This window comes from Mandrillus leucophaeus, unplaced genomic scaffold (genome assembly GCF_000951045.1).
Source record: "Mandrillus leucophaeus isolate KB7577 unplaced genomic scaffold, Mleu.le_1.0 Scaffold196, whole genome shotgun sequence".
In the NCBI taxonomy this organism is placed as follows: domain Eukaryota; kingdom Metazoa; phylum Chordata; class Mammalia; order Primates; family Cercopithecidae; genus Mandrillus; species Mandrillus leucophaeus.
In genome coordinates this window covers 453,482-470,454 of record NW_012101987.1, presented here as the reverse complement: position 1 = coordinate 470,454, position 16,973 = coordinate 453,482, and the positions used below count along the sequence as shown (strand labels likewise).

At 40.0% G+C, this 16,973-nt stretch overlaps 1 protein-coding gene across 1 annotated transcript; it reads left to right on the top strand.

Moving 5' to 3' along the window:
- Positions 1-619: 619 nt before the first annotated feature.
- Positions 620-16,581, top strand: TMEM19 (transmembrane protein 19). The gene is made up of 7 exons (XM_011978508.1): positions 620-839; positions 1,174-1,324; positions 4,176-4,289; positions 11,017-11,154; positions 11,836-12,090; positions 13,429-13,638; positions 15,360-16,581. The coding sequence occupies exons 2-7, from the start codon at positions 1,195-1,197 to the stop codon at positions 15,521-15,523; spliced, it is 1,011 nt and encodes a 336-aa protein (XP_011833898.1). The 5' UTR covers positions 620-839; positions 1,174-1,194; the 3' UTR covers positions 15,524-16,581.
- Positions 16,582-16,973: the final 392 nt, after the last annotated feature.

Here is a 16,973-nt window from a genome sequence, read left to right as displayed (position 1 = left end):
CGTAATCCCAGCACTTGGGGAGGCCGAGGTAGGTGGATCCCCTGAGGTCAGGAGTTCGAGACCAGCCTGGCCAACATGGCGAAACCCCGTTTCTACCAAAAATACAAAAATTAGCCGGGGGTGGTGGTGGCGCCTTTAATCCTAGCTACTCCAGAGGCTGGAGCAGGGGAATCGCTTAGAACCTGGGAGGCGGTGGTTGCAGTGAGCAGAGATGTGCCACTGCACTCCGGCCTGGGCAACAGAGAGAGACGCTGTCTCAAAAAAAAAAAAAAAAAGAAATCAGCCACGATTCAGAATTTTTATGCTAACAAGACGTTTTGCTTTCTAAATGAACACACTTGAAATATAAGGGGTGTGAGGACAGATATTTCCACAATTTAAGTGGTGTTATGACAATAATGACGAGAGCTCAGTAACAGAATCTATGTTTAACTTTACCTCGCTAGCAGCCAGGAGTCTAGCACATTATAGGTAGTAAATAATGCTGTTTAGTACCTATAAAGTGGTTTCGGAGAAGCAATGCAAACGCAGCCGGCCAGGATGCCAGCAGTGCCCGCCCACTTCAGCGAGGTGACGTCCCCCCTAAGCAGCTGCGGCGCATGCCCACAGCGGGGGAGGCGCTAAAGGCAGGGGCGCGCGGAGGCGCGGGCTTTGCTCCTGGGGTCTCGGCCTTGGCCAGTTGGACCTGGACCCTAGGGCGCCTTGCGCAGCTGTCCGGACGTGACTGCGTTCAGCCGCGTCGGGCTTGCTTCCCAGACTTGCCCAAGTTAGGCTGCCCTAGCTGCCCCTTTGCAGCCGCGGACCTACGCCGCCCGCGGGTGAGAAGGTTGCGACGGGAGGTGGGTGGAGCTCGCCAGCGCCGGGACCGCGGATTGGCTGCCTCGGCTTTCTCTTTTCCCCCTGGGGCTCCGGCGTGAGGCGCTGAGCAGGCGGGAGCCGGCCCTCACCGTCTACCGGGTGCCGCTTTGCTTTTGCGTTGAGGCGTTGACCTCGCCCATAGGAATTGGAGCTCTCCGTCCAGCAGGAATTTCCGGAAGGAGTTTGAATTTTTGTGATTTTTTTTGCTTGTTTGGTCGGTGGAATATGTTGGGATTTATGTTTGCCTATGAACAAGTGTCTTGCTCACCTCGTAAATGACTTTCTCTCCGAAACGCTAAATATTCTGCCCCGCAGGAGCGCACATCCTTATTTTCCATGACAGATCTTAACGACAATATATGCAAAAGATATATAAAGATGATAACTAATATAGTTATATTGAGCCTGATCATTTGCATTTCCTTAGCTTTCTGGATTATGTCAATGACTGCAAGCACCTATTATGGTAAGTATGAATGTTCTAAGTTGTTTGTAATCTAGTCAGTGAAATTTAAAACCATACCATTGTGAAATCCAAAACTCGTATCCTCTGAATGGTTAGGAATGGTTGTGTTTACTTAACTTCCATAGCCTGATTTAACTTAGTAACAAGATAATATAAACAGTGCCTTTAATAAACGCTTGTTGTGATAATTCGAGTTATACCTATTTCTTTTTTTTAATTTTTATTTTTTATAAGATGGGAGTCCCTCTGTGTTGCTAGTCTGGTCTGAAACCCCTAGGCTCAAGTGACCCTCCCACCTGGGTCTCCCAAAGTACTGGGAATACAGGCCACCACTTCTGGCCTAGTTATACCTGTTTCAAAATGTCTTTATATGTTAAGTAACTATTCCATCTATCTTAGTGAAAGATAAGTGAGGTGAACATAGCTTTGTAAAGCAATTACAGTCATGCTTTTAATTTTGAATAAGAATATTAGTAATGGGCCAGGAGCGGTGGCTCATGCCTGTTATCCCAGCACTTTGGGAGGCCAAGGCAGGAGGATCAACTGAGGTCAGGAGTTGAAACCAGCCTGGCCAACATGGTGAAACCCCAGCTCTACTAAAACTAGAAAAATGGCCCAGGTGTTACGGCAGGCGCCACGGCAGGCGCCTGTAATCCCAGCTACTCGGGAGGCTGAGGCAGGAGAATCACTTGAACCCTGAAGGCGGAGGTTGCAGTGAACTGAGATCGAGCCACTGCACTCCAGCCTGGGCGACAGAGCAAGAATACGTCTCAAAAAAAGAAATTAGTAATGTAGTTTATCAGTTTCACATGTTCTGTAAATATAATAAGAATTAAAGACGGTCTAATATTTACATTTGGAGAGCTGAAGAACTTATCTGCCATTTGGCTGCTTCAAAAGAATAGACTCCTTTTAAAGCCTAAAGCTACATTGCTTAAATATAAGGTACTCTGGACTCAGATCTTTAAGGTTTTGAAGGTGCTTTAGAGCGTAAGCCTCCATTTACAGAAACTTCCTTCTCCTATGAAAACAAAATACTGGTCAGTTTACAACAAGGGAAAAAATGAAAAGGAGAATGAGAAAGTGAACTCTCTTAAATGGTTATATCGTAAGGGATTGCCATTTCAGACTGTAGGCTTTTTGCAAAGAGAACACGTGAATAATTGGAAAGGGTTCTCCAGGATACAGAAGCTCTCAGGGCTGTTCATTCATAATGATTCACAGTGGGACATCAGAGTTTTAGGGGAGGGGTATAAGAGAAGATTCTTGTTAGTGAATGGCTGTCATGCAGTCATAGTATTTACTATGACTTGAACTAAATAGAATAAATCGGGATTTGTAAACTGAAATATCCCTCGGACCAGTCACCTAATGCAAATGAATGAAACTGTGCAAGTTTTTGTGTGTTAGACGTGTGATGATAGTTTTCACTTCCAGAAATAGGATATTTCTCATCTTTTGTTGAATGCTTGGGCCCTCTTTGTCTTTCATTCCCCCCCTCCCCCCGTTTTTTTTTCTGAGACGGAGTTTCGCTCTTTTTGCCCAGGCTGGAGTGCAGTGGCACGATCTCAGTTCACTGCTACCTCTGCCTTCTAGTTTCAAACAATTCTCCTGCCTCAGCCTCCTAAGTAGCTGTGATTACAGGTGCCTGCCAGCATGCCTAGCTATGTATTTGTAGTAGAGACAGGGTTTCACTATGTTGGCCAGACTGGTCTTAAACTCCTGACCTCGGGATCCTCCTGCCTCGGCCTCCCAAAGTGCTGGGATTACAGGTGTGAGCCACTGCGCCTGGCCCATTTTCTCATTTTTGATAGAAACATGGATACAAGCAGTGGTTCACGGTTTTCTTTACCATAAGGAAATTACTTAGTCTTGGCGTTTAGGAGCCTTCAGGAGTGGTGGGCAGTTTAAATGGGAAAGCCACGGCCTGTTTAAAGGAGGGGACCTCTCTTTACCTTCAGTCAATTCTACCGTGTTGGCCAGAACTTCCCAATTTTAAAACAGAAGCGAAGAATCTGGATTTTTATATGATATCTTCTAATCTTTAAATATTGACTCAAATTATTTGAAAACACTCTGCTAGCCAAACGTCTGTGAGCTGGATGCAGCCTCTGGAATAATCAATTTCTAACCATTGAATCAGGTGTCCTCTAAAAGGCAGAGAGGAGTAAGACCCTTTTACAGAAAGAGTTCCTTCTGGGTAGTGCTTGAAATTTAATATATGCCCCCTTGAAAAAAAATGAACCGGAGATTCATTTTAAATATCTAGATATCCATTATTATCATAAATAGCAGTAAAAGGTTTTCAAAACTTGAACATAGCCTATTTGACCATTCTCCAGTAAGACTGCTTCTCTGAAAATATGCATGCATGTCTCAACATAAATACAGTCGTGCTTTGCCTAGTGATGTTTCGGTCAATGACGGACCACACATATAACATGTTCCCATAAGATTATAATACCATATTTTTACTCTACTTTTTCTATGTTTACACAAATACATTCTGTTATAATTGCCTACAGTATTCAGTGCAGTAATATGCTATACAGGTTTGTAGCCTAGGACCAATAGGCTATAGCATATCGCTTAAGTGTATAGTAGGCTCTACCATCCAGGTGTGTGTAAGTACAGTCTGATGTTTGCATAACCATGAAATCACCTAAGGATGCATTTCTCAGAACATATCCCTATCTTAAGTGATGCATGACTATATTTTTCTCTGGTGACTTCATCTTGGTGTTTGTACTTATGACAGTATTTTAGTCCAAAAGCAGTAATGGAAGTTTACTGCCAAAACTAACCTGTGCAGACTTCACACAATTTGTGCTCCACCTTTATAATGTTTCAGGTAACTTACGACCTATTTCTCCATGGCGTTGGCTGTTTTCTGTTGTTGTTCCTGTTCTGATCGTCTCTAATGGACTTAAAAAGAAAAGTCTAGATCACAGTGGGGCTCTAGGAGGTATGTTTTTATTTTGAATGTTTACAGTAACTACTAAGTGCTTGCTTATATAATTTAAATTTATGTTTTCTAAATTCTGAATATATGAGACTGACTACAAATCATAGTGTTATATATTTTAGACAATGATAAAGTTACATCTTGCTCAGCATTCCTATTGTCAAAATTTCAGAAACTAACATACACTTTTAGTGTAACATACAAATTAAATTTTGTGATTGATACAAAGTAAATTAATAGGATAGATGAACCTTGACTTTTCTGCTCCTTTAGTCTTCTACCAGCAGGAACACTGGAGCACTCCTCCTAGATGTAAAATAGAGCATTTGGAGAGAATAAACTCTTGGAAGTTGCTGTTAGTAATCTCAAACAGAGCAGTCCAAACTTAGCATTCTGGATTAATTTTCCAAAACTGAGTTGAGAACAGGCCATATATTCATTCTTTTAGCAATTTTTTTTTTTTTTTTTTTTTTTGAGACAGTCTTGCTCTGTTGCCCAGGCTGGAGTGCAGTGGCACGATCGGCTCACTGCAACCTCCTCCTCCTCCTGGATTCAAGCGATTCTCATGCCTCAGCCTCCGAGTAGTTGAGACTACAGGCTTGTGCCACCATGCCCAGCTAATTTTTTCTGGTATTTTTATTAGAGACAGGGTTTCACCATGTTGACCAGGCTGGTCTCGAACTCCTGGCCTCAAGTTGATCACCTGCCTGGGCCTCCCAAAGTGCTGGGATTACAGGTGTAAGCCACCATGCCTGACCCATCTTTTAGCAAATTTTTATTGAACACTTACTAGTATGTACCACTGTTCTAAAAACTTGGGATATATCTGTAAACAAAAAGAACATGGTGTCAGTTCTCATGAAACTTATATTCTTTAGGGCAGGTAGATAATATATAAAACTGTTCAGGTAATGATGACGTTTATGAGAAAAATGAAAAGATAATTAATTGTTAAGTGCATATGTTGGAAGACGTGGTGCATTCTTCTGTAAATGGTGTCAGGTGCTTTTCTGTAAGGAGGTCATTTTGCGCTGGCATCCAAAGAAGCTAGCAATGACAGCTGACAGAATCATGTTCCAGGCCGACAGAATAACAAGTGCAAAAGTCCAGATATTTTAGAGGCTTGAGAGTAAGAATAATAAGGCTCATTTGACTAGAAAATAGTAACAATAGGAAAAGAAGTGAGAGATAAAACTGAATAAATAAACTAGCAGTGTGCTCTCATGGTCCTATGGTTTTGTCAATTTTGCAAAGGTCAAAACTTTTGTACTCTTTTTCTTAAAGAGGGAACCCCAAATTATATAAGCTTCGGGCTCAACAAAGCCTCGATCTCCCCCTTATTTCATTTTTAGGGCATAGAGAGAATTAAATGAGATAATTTAAAGTCCTTACCTCATTGCCTGAACACATAGCCAACATTTATTCAGTGCTTGTAACTATTATTATTAGGCAGAGTTCTTCAAAATCATGCCAATTCTCTTCATAATTAAGAAATATTTTTTAAGTTATATTGTGAGATTTCTTTTCCTTTTGTGGGGTAGTTGAGAATTAAAGTTAACTAGACATACTGATATTTTTGTATGAATTTTATTTTACCATGTAATCAATAAGTATTAGGAATGGTTATATTTTATCTATTTAACAAATGTTTGTATCACACTTTCTATGTACCAGGCACTGCTGTTAGCACTTTGGTAGTATTAACTCATTTATAACATAACTTGAACAATCTCTGCTTAAACATAATAACATGGAGTTATGCTTTGCTAAAAAAAGTTCTTTCTGGGCTGGTCGTGGTGGCTCACACCTGTCATCCCAGCACTTTGGGAAGCCAAGGCGGAAGGATAACATGAGTCCAGGAGTTTGAAACCAGCCTGGACAATATGATGAGACTTCACCTCTACAAAAAAAACAAAAAATCAAAATATTAGCCAGGCATGGTGGTGCACACCTGTAGTCCCAACTACACAGGAGGCTGATCGTGCCACTGCACTCAGCTTGGGCAACAGAGTGAGACCCTGTGTCAAAAAAAAAAAAAAAAGCTCTCAGATATCCTCGCCTTGGAATTTATTATTCTTATAGAAAGAAAGGTCAAGTCCTTCTTGAAATTCTGTCTTCCTTGGGCTTCTGTGCTGTATATTGTCCTGCTTCTCTGGCATTTATGATCTCTGCTGTTGTTTCTTTCCTGCTGCTGGAAGGGCTGCCTTCTAGCCCTTGGGCATCTACTCCTGTCCTATGTTGATTAGAATTAAAAGATATGTATTTGAAACCTAACACTGCCACCTATTATCAGTGCAAACTTGGGAAAGCTGCATAACTCCTAGGAGCCTCACTTTCTTCTCTCTTCTAAAATACCTCCAATAGTAATACCTTATGGGCTTATTGGTGAAGCTCAAACAAGATATTATGTGAGGCAACACATCTTTGTAAATGGTGCAAAAATGTTCATTGTTAGTGATTATGTACTTTCAACCATATTTTTATACATGAATGACTATTAAATTGGCATTGCCACAAACATTTCTTTCTTTCTCCATACCTCTGGTCACATTACTCCTCCCCCTCTGACCTCTCTCCTACCTCATTATATATGCTGATTATTATTATCATCTGCATTAATAGAGAAGTATATAGAGAGATTTCAAAGATGAAGAGACAGTTCTGGGCAGAAAACAATGAGCACTGCAGAAAATTGAAACTAATGCTTGCAGAGTAAAATTAAATAAAGTATTCCCACTAAGAAAGTTTCTGGTTCTAGGCTTCTTAGTGCTTAATGAAGTATTCTTATTGAATAGGATTCAAATCTAATAAAGTCATTTATTTGCTGCCAGCCCTTAGAGATGGAAATGATCAGATGTAGTAGTAGATGGAAGCATGTCATTAACTTACTTTCAGTAGTAACTGATAGTTCTAAAGTCAGGTAGCAAAAATATAATATGCATGTTTCTAAAAATTATCATGGTGGTATAACATGCCACTTGATCTGTTTGAGCGTAAAGGAGATCTACTAGATTGTAAACTCCTTGAGGACAAAGAGTATCTTATGCTTCTGTGTCCCATGTTTCTTTGAATAGTGCTAGATACATAATAGATTATTAGGAATAGATGTAGTCTGATTTTTAAAAACCTTTGCTTTTTTCCTAATTATTTCATTCTATGAAATGTTTATCTCTTTTTTTTTTCTACCTTTTTGTGAAAAAAGAAGTTATGGCCAGGTATGGTGGCTCACACCTGTAATCTCAGCACTTAGGGAGGCCAAGGTAGGCAGATCGCTTGAACCTAGGAGTTTGAGACCAACCTGGGCAACATGGTGAAACCTTGCTCTACTAAAAATACAAAAATTAGCCAGGCATAGTGGCGGGTGCCTGTAGTCCCAGTTACTTGGGAGGCTGAGGCAGGAGAATCGCTTGAACCCAGAAGGCGGAGGCTGCAGTGAGCCAAGATCATGCTGCTGCACTCGAGCCTGAGTGACAGAGCAAGGCCCTGTCCCCAAAAAACCTTTTTTTAGAGGCAGGCTCTTGCTCTGTCACCCAGGCTGTAGTGCAGTGCCGCAACCATAGCTTAGTGCAGCCTTGAATTCCTGGGCTCAAGCAGTCCGCCTGCCTCAGCCTCCTGGGTAATTGGGACTACAGGCACACGCCGCCACACCCAGCTTTTCTTACTGTTTGGAACTTTTTGTTTCCTTAAGGATAAAAAAAAAAAATCTAATGCTGATTTAAAATATATCGTAGTAGTTGGGAATACTATCCTAGAGTATGACTGCAAATCACTTAAACTCTCAGTGTTGTACTTGTCCTGTCTATAAAATGTGAAGGAATAATGGTATCTATGGCAATGAATTATCTTGAAGTGTTATCCATGTAAAATGCTTAGCACAGTACTTGGCATTTAAATATTTTATAGATGTTAGTTATTATTACTGTTTTCCTTCCACTACTGCTGTCCACAGTGATACAAGTTTGACCATGTCCCCACCCAAATCTCATCTTTAATTGTAGCTCCCATAATTCCCACATGTCAAGGGAAGGACCTGGTGGGAGGTAATTGAATCATGGGAGCAGGTCTTTCCCGTGCTGTTCTCATGATAGTGAGTAAGTCTCATGAGAGCTGATGGTTTTGTAAAGGGGAGTTCCCCTACATAAACTCCCTTGCCTGCCGCTAGGTAAGATGTGACTTTGCTCCTCATTTGCCTTCAGCCATGATTGTGAGGCTTCCCCAGCCATGTGGAACTGTGAGTCAATTGAACCTCTTTTCTTTATAAATTACCCAGTTTCAGGTTTATCTTTATTAGCAGCATGACAACGGACTAATACACGCAGTTATAAGGAATTTTACTTTCCTACATGATGACTTTAGTGTGTCTAGGATTGAGAAGTAAGAGTTACAGAACTTCCTCAGGATCTGGGTATTTAGAACCGTTCATGACAGAAACATATACCTCAGTATTGAGAGGATTGGGCAGGGGTTCAGTCACACTTCGTCTCTAAGCTGCACACTGAAGTGGAGGACTCTGGTCATTTGGAGAGAGAGCAAGCATTGCCAGAATAAGGAGAGGGTCACATGAGGGGGATTTGTGGTAAAGTGTTTGTGGAAGAGCATAGCAAGAGGGGGTGTTGTCAGGAAAGGCCAGTGGTGGTGCTCTGTGTGGTTTCACAAGGGTGGCCTGACCTCTTTTTGGTCACTATACGTTGGGTCTGGTTTCAGTCTTTCTGAAGTAGAAACCTCACTCTGTCATGTACCCAGAGTTGATTAGAGCCTAGAAAACTGGTTGAATGTTGCTCATTGTCATAAAGGATTGCTATATGAGCCAGAATGCCACTTTATTAATCAGATAGAAGAACTACCAGGCAGAAGAACACAAACATCACTGTTCAGGCATGCCCTATTCTTGTAGTCAGGCCACTTGAGAAGTCGGATTATAATTAGAAGGCTGCTCTGGTGAGTACAAAGTCTGAGAAACAGTTATGCAAGTCCACAAATCACAGGTTCCCCTCCCTTGGACGTGGTTCAAGAAGTCTGCCAACCTCTGGTTTTTTGGCCTTCATTTTCTACATTTTGGGCTAGCCAATTAAATTATCATAGAATATGTATGAATCAATAGGTTAGCCCTGAGTTTATTAAATTGCTATGAAATTCCAGTCCTGCCTTTCTCTTTTACGCCTCCTGGAGATTACCCAGGTCACCCTGGTTGGAATTTGGGGTATAACTCTACTCCCATTGTCAGAAATTTGTAGACAGCGTCATTTTACTCCCCTGATGCTATCTGTTAGGTACAGAATTTACCTATTTAAGGCTCAGAAGGCAACCATAGTCCTCAAGTCTTCAAATTATTTGGGAGTACCCTATTGTCATATCTGTGAACCCCTTATCAATGATATTTAGAGATCTGCAGGATGGAGAGGTGGAAAAGATACGAACAGGAGATAGCAGTTACTAATCTAAAATGTAGACATAGATGGGAGTTGCTAAAAGTTCTAAGCTGTCTTAGGACTACGTGAAAGAAACCCTTCCCTCAAAACTTGTCGTGTTCATTTCCTCAATCTGAAGCTGTCACCAACATGAACATTGATCACCTCATGTGCTATTTTAAGGTGGTTGAAGTAAAAAGGATATAGATGCCATTTGTAACATCTCAGTGTAGGTTGTTTAGGGCTCTTCTACTTTGGGTTTGTTTAGAGACGGCGGAACAAATTGTTAACAGTGAATATTCATGAAGAGGAGGAGGGGAGACACTTTGACTTTCAATTTGTATACCTCCATATGTTTTGACTTTCCCCTTCAGTAGTTGCGTACAACTTTTCTAATGTTTTAAAAATCAATTGAAAAAACTTAAAGGTTGGATAACAATATTATAATATTTATCATGATTATTGTTGAGCTTTTGCCACTGAAACTGTTGCTGTTATTAGTATCCATGACATTAGGTAACACTTACTAAGGACCTCTTACATCCTGAATAATATAATAAGCATATTGCAAAAATTATCCCTGACTTTTTACAGCAAGCTGGCAAAGTAAATTCTGATTATTCTCATTTCATCAGTGCAAAATTGAGACTTCAGGAGGTTGGGTAACTTATCCTAATCTTGAAGAGGTAAGTGAAGGAGCCAAAGTTTGAACTCTAGACTGTTCAACTCCAGAGCTGAAGCACTTTGTTATTGTTAATACTTTATTTCAAGTTACCCTATTTCCTGTGCTCTCAATTAAAAGGTACCAAAGTTAAATACCAGTAATTGAGCATCTCTGGAAGAGTCGATGAATAACTATCTCATTGGTTATGATATCTGAACTTTGAGCTAAGCAATGGAAAGGGTTATTATAGAAAAAGAAGGCCAGGTGCAGTGGCTCACTCCTGCAATCCCAGCACTTTAGGAGGCCATTGCTGGGCAGATTGCTTGAGCCCAGGAGTTTGAGATCAGCCTGGGTGATATAGTGAGACCCCATCTCTATTTCTACTTTTTTAAAATAAAGGTATTTTAAAAATATTATCTAAAATAATATCTTACATTCATATGGCATTGCTTGAAATGAGATTAAAATATGGTAAAAAATGTGTACTCAAAATCGCATTCAGGTTACTGCTTGGTAACAACTTAATTGGCAAAATGCAAATTGTTAGAAATGTACATTTCAGGTTATAACATAAAAACAGAAAAAATCCATCCTTTTTTCACGGCATTGATGTATGAATTGAATATAATTCTGTGTTTATATATGTTTCTTTCAGGGCTCGTGGTTGGATTTATCCTAACCATTGCAAATTTCAGCTTTTTTACCTCTTTGCTGATGTTTTTCTTGTCTTCTTCAAAACTCACTAAATGGAAGGGAGAAATGAAGAAGCGTCTAGATTCAGAATATAAGGAAGGTAAGATTATGTTTGATATTATTCAAAATAGTAAACTTCATTTCATCATAACATAAGCTTTTTTTTTAGACGGAGTCTCGCTGTCGCCCAGGCTGGAGTGCAGTGGCGCAATCTTGGCTCCTTGCAAGCTCTGCCTCCCAGGTTCACGCCATTCTCCTGGCTCAGCCTCCCAAGTAGCTGGGACTACAGGCACCTGCAACCATGCCTGGCTAATTTTTTGTATTTTTAGTAGAGACGGGGTTTCACCGTGTTAGCCAGGACGGTCTCAATCTTCTGACCTCGTGATCCGCCCGCCTCGGCCTCCCAAAGTGCTGGGATTACAAGCGTGAGCCACTGCGCCTGGCCAACATAAGCTTTCAATCAGAATGTTGTTTAGACTGTCAAAACGCATCACTTTTTATATGAGAATTCCTTTAGTAGCCAAATTGAGTTTATAATTTATTTCACAACAATAGGAAATAACAGCAGAATTTTAGAAGCACTAGAGTCTGTCATAATTTTTCCAGATTTGTTCATAACAGTATAGAATCTGGGCAAATGTACCATAACACTTTTACTGTTTTGAAATATTTTTTCGTTGCTTTTCTTTTCATAAACTTTAAAACATAAACACCTATAACTGCATGGTTTTTCTTCTGAGGAGAAAGCATTTGTTTGTCCTTTTCATCTGTTTGTTTCCAGGTGGGCAAAGGAATTGGATTCAGGTTTTCTGTAATGGAGCTGTACCCACAGAACTGGCGCTGCTATACATGATAGAAAATGGCCCTGGGGAAATCCCAGTCGATTTTTCCAAGCAGTACTCTGCTTCCTGGATGTGTTTGTCTCTCTTGGCTGCACTGGCCTGCTCTGCTGGAGACACATGGGCTTCAGAAGTTGGCACAGTTCTGAGTAAAAGTCCTCCAAGACTGATAACAACCTGGGAGAAAGTTCCAGTTGGTGAGTCCTTTTCTTCTTTTTGACCCATTGGTAGACACAGTTGGTGAGTCTTGGTTTGAGATTCTTTAAAAAAACCAAAAAACCTCTTGATTTAATGTATTTCTTATTTTAGAGCCTTTTAAAAACTTTATTTAGTCTCTTTAATAATTGGAAAATTTCTATAGACTATTAAATTGGTAATAATAAATAGTATTTGCAGGAAATGTTAGCAAGACCTAGATAAGCAATACAGGAACTTAGAGATTGATTTGCAAACATATCAGTAGGGAAGGAAAAGAAAGGGAACAATGGAATATTTATTGAGGGCCTGTTATGGTATCAGTGCTTTAACATATATCTCAATTCTCCATTATCAACATTATCAACAACTACATAGGTTGAACATCGCAAATCTGAAAATCCAAAATCCAAAATGCTCCAAAATCTTAAACTTTTTGAACACTGACATGATGCTCACAGGAAATGTTCAGTGGAACATTTCAGATTTACGATTTTCAGATTTGGGTGTTCAACTGGTAAGTCTATATTAACGCAAATATTCCAAACTCTGAAAAAATTTGAAATCCAAAACACTTCTAGTCCGAAGCAATTCGGGTAAAGAGAATACTCAACCTGTACTGCTTTTTCTTTTTGTCTTCTGATGCTTCTCTTCCTCTTCGTCCCCTTCTTTTCTTTCTACCCCATCCTATCCCCCATCATCGCCTTCTCCTCCTTTTTCTTCTCTTCTTCATCATCATTATAACAGCTAACACATTTTAGATACCTGCTACAGAGCACTATTGTAACTGCTCTACATGGATTGCCACTTAGTACTCCTAATAATCATATGAATTGGTTCTTTTATTATTTCTGTCTTATAAAGAAACTAAAGGACAAAGAAGTTAGATAAATTAACTACAGTCACACGGCTTAAGAGTAGCAGAATTGGGCCTGGCATCACACCTGTCATCCCAGTTAATAGAGAGACTGAGGTGGGAGGATCACTTGAGCCTGGAGTTGGAGGCTGCAGTAAGCTATGATCACACCATTGTACTCTAGCCTGGTTGATAGAGCAAAACCTTGTCTCTGAAAAGAGAGAGAGAGATTGAGAGAGAGAAGTGGAACCAAGATTGAAACCAGGGAATCTGGCTTCATTGAACCATTCTGCTTCATCACTTAAAATGTCAAGAGTTACTGAGGAGAAAATACTATTTTCTAAATAGCTACAGTATTTAGATTGCTTTAAAGAGAATGCTTTCTTTAAATTAGTCTTGATTAGATAGGTACCTTGCTGTCCTTGCCTTTATGTGTTTGCTGATTATTAACCAGATGATTTTCTACATGTTTCTTCTTCTTCAGGTACCAATGGAGGAGTTACAGTGGTGGGCCTTGTCTCCAGTCTCCTTGGTGGTACCTTTGTGGGCATTGCATACTTCCTCACACAGCTGATTTTTGTGAATGATTTAGACATTTCTGCCCCCCAGTGGCCAATTATTGCATTTGGTGGTTTAGCTGGATTACTAGGATCAATTGTGGACTCATACTTAGGGGCTATAATGCAGTATACTGGTAAGAACATTCCTTCATTCTTGCAACTTATTGGTGTGTTAAAGAAATAGGGAAAAGAAAGAAAAAATGTCAGTAATGAAAACAAATCCAAAGACACAGGGTGTTGAGGGACTAGAAATGATAGGGCAAAGTCCCTCACAATTTTGGTTTTCTTATTCTTTTGTATTAAATTAATTGAAAGAGAATTAGTCGAATTAGTCCTGCACAGCAATGATTAGCAGCTGTGTGGGGAAGATACAATAGTGCAGAGAACAGACGCTTTTGTGTGGGCCATTACCTAATCCAGAAAAGCAAGAGATTTTGGATCATATCGTTTTAATACAATTCCTTCCATTCATTTTCCTATTCCATTTGAGGGATAATTGTAGTAATCTGACTATACATACCACCTACTTTTTTACTGTAGTATCATGCTTGCTATTCTTGCCGCTGAGTTTTTTGCTTCAATCAAGATATACGGTAGATGGCTGCGTGTAGTGGCTCACATCTAAATCCCAGCACTTTGGGAGGCCAAGCGGGTTGGATCACTTGAGGTCAGGAGTTCGAGACTACCCTGGCCCACATGGTGAAACTCCATCTCTACTAAAAATAAAAAAATTGTCTGGCGTGGGGGTGCCTGTCTGTAATCCCAGCTACTTGAGAGGCTGAGGCAGGAGAATTGCATGAACCTGGGAGGCGGAGATTGCCGTGAGCCGAGATCATGCCACTGCACTCTAGCCTGGGCAACAGAGCAAGACTCCATCTCAAAAAAAAAAAAAAAAAAAGATATATGGTAGAGTGGTAGAATATGTTTTTCTCAAAATTTTCTGTGCTTTGTTTCTAAGGCTCTCCCATCCCATCAGTGTACTCACATATTCTGCTAGGTGTGTATTTGCTCCTCACTCTCATCAACCATGTTTCTCCTTTGATTGACATCAGGAAGAGGTTGGAAGGCTAGAGAAGGGTTCTCTCAGCACCGTCCTCCCAGCGCTCTTCATGCCTCAGAAAATTTATGTGCCCTTCCTCCCCTCTCCCCATCAGTCAGAATATTTGTTCTCCATTTTGTTAGTCTCATTTAGATTTTAAGGACGAAGCAATCTGATCTTAATTCTCACTAAAGAGTCGATAACTCTACACGCACACACAGACAGTAAACATGTTTTTTAAAGACTGTGAGTTTTATTCTAAATTAGGTTCTAACTGGGAAAGTTTCTGATTGCATTGAGTGGGTTGAAAAGAAATGCGTGCAGTAGGGGAGATTTTGTAAATCTTCGCGTGCCTCCTTTGTGCCAGCCCCATGCTCAACCGTGCGTTTACAGTACTGGGGCCACAGACATGATCCCTACTCCCAGGGACCTCATAGATCAGTCTTGGAGGGGAACCACTGGGAAGCAGGCCCAACCTGCCATTTTCATGGCCTCTCTGCTTTTCATGTTCTCTCTTCCACTTCTGAAGCAATTCCAGAGGTATTGACAGAAAATTACTAAGCATTTAAATGGGCCATTTGTAATCAAGGGTCCCATATCTCTCATCATATAAATGATCCATTAAAGTCATTTAGCAAGTCACTTAGAACCTTTCAAAGATTGTCTCCTTTGGAGAAAAAAGTCTATTTTGTTCTTTTTTAAAAATCAAGTACATGTATTCTAGAACTTAAAGTATAATTTAAAAAAAAAGGAAAAGAAAAAACAAAATCAAGTCGTTTGGGTGTTCTACCTCACTTGCTTCTTTTTCCATTCCAGGGTTGGATGAAAGCACTGGCATGGTGGTCAACAGCCCAACAAATGAGGCAAAGCACATAGCAGGGAAACCCATTCTTGATAACAATGCGGTGAATCTGTTTTCTTCTGTTCTTATTGCCCTCTTGCTTCCAACTGCTGCTTGGGGTTTTTGGCCCAGGGGATGAACTTTATTTCGTTTCCACAGGTTGAAACTGGTAAGTCCAGCTAAATTTGCAATTCCAACTTCCATCCTAAGAAGAATAATTGTAATGGCAAAGCAGAAATGCCAGCTCCTCCTATATTCCATTGTGATGGGATTTCACATTTTGCTCTCATCAACTCCCCTGTAACAGCTAGCATCTTTCTAGTGAAAGAGAAGAATTCCAAGAACTTAAGCATATTTTTTTCTGCTGAATGGAAGTCTTGAGCAATGAAGCTATACTGTCCCTACATACTGCTATATATTGAACTGAAAGTTCTTACATAATCAGTGTCAAGTTTTGTCTTATTTTGTTTTGTTTGTTTAAACCAGTGTGGGAAATAAAAGTGATGATATTTAAAATAGTTCTCAGTTGAAGCAGAGAAATGCCACTGTGCTAGTTGCCCAAATGTTATGTCTATTTTAAATAGTTCAGGCTGATGTGTATGGAAGCCTGAATAAGTATAGTATCCTGAACTTCTCCCATTAATTGCTATTCACAATTGGGAAAAGTATGGAGATTGGTTCCTAGTGAGTTTTGTGGCCTACTCCACATTTGTTCTTCCTTCCTCAGGGTTAGTGATGAAAAAAAGTAAATATCTTTTTCATATGACCATTAGAATGTATGAAAAAAGTTATTTTAACTAAAAGCAAAAGAACTTTATCTTATGTCTAAAAAATGTATACCTTACTATAGATGTTTCAGTTGCTCTCTGAGCAGAAATTATCTTCAATTTAATATGTGGAATGTATTTTCTAGCTTTCTTTGAATTATGTATGGCAGCCTGGTTTAGCATTGGCATCCTGAACAGTTAAGAGTCATTGGGGAATTATTGTATTTCTTTATGAATTTACTATCATATCAATTGCTGGAAAATGCTATGGTTTTCTATTATTACCTTCTAAGTTGTATTCTCTCTTACACTGTAGCCTCAACTAAAGCAAATTCTGCTTTTCAATTTTGTTCTTCACTATGATTTACTGTGTGCCAAACGAGTTTTGACATGGTACAGAGTATTTTACTAAAAGTATTTTAAAATGTTTTTCATGTGATTTCTGTACCTTTTTCCTCCTGCCCCTTTTGCTTTTTTAAAGAAAATGGGAAAGGATTTATGAATATACCACCAGCAGAGTGGATAATGCTTACAATTCTTTATTGGTGGCCCTACTATGGTGATGATCTAGAACTGACTGACTTCAGGACAGAAGAAAAAAAAACAATCACACCCTTAATCTTTAAGCCAGTCAGATCAGGGGGTTGCAACAGTTGGGTTAGAACTTCGGGTATATATTGGAAGCACCAGGGCATGTTTGCTTTTTTTGTTTGTTTGTTTTTTGAGACAGAGTCTCACACTGTGGCCCAGGCTGGACTCCAGCACAGTGGCATGATCTCGGCTTACTGTAGCCTCTGCCTCTCGGGTTCACGTGATTCTCAT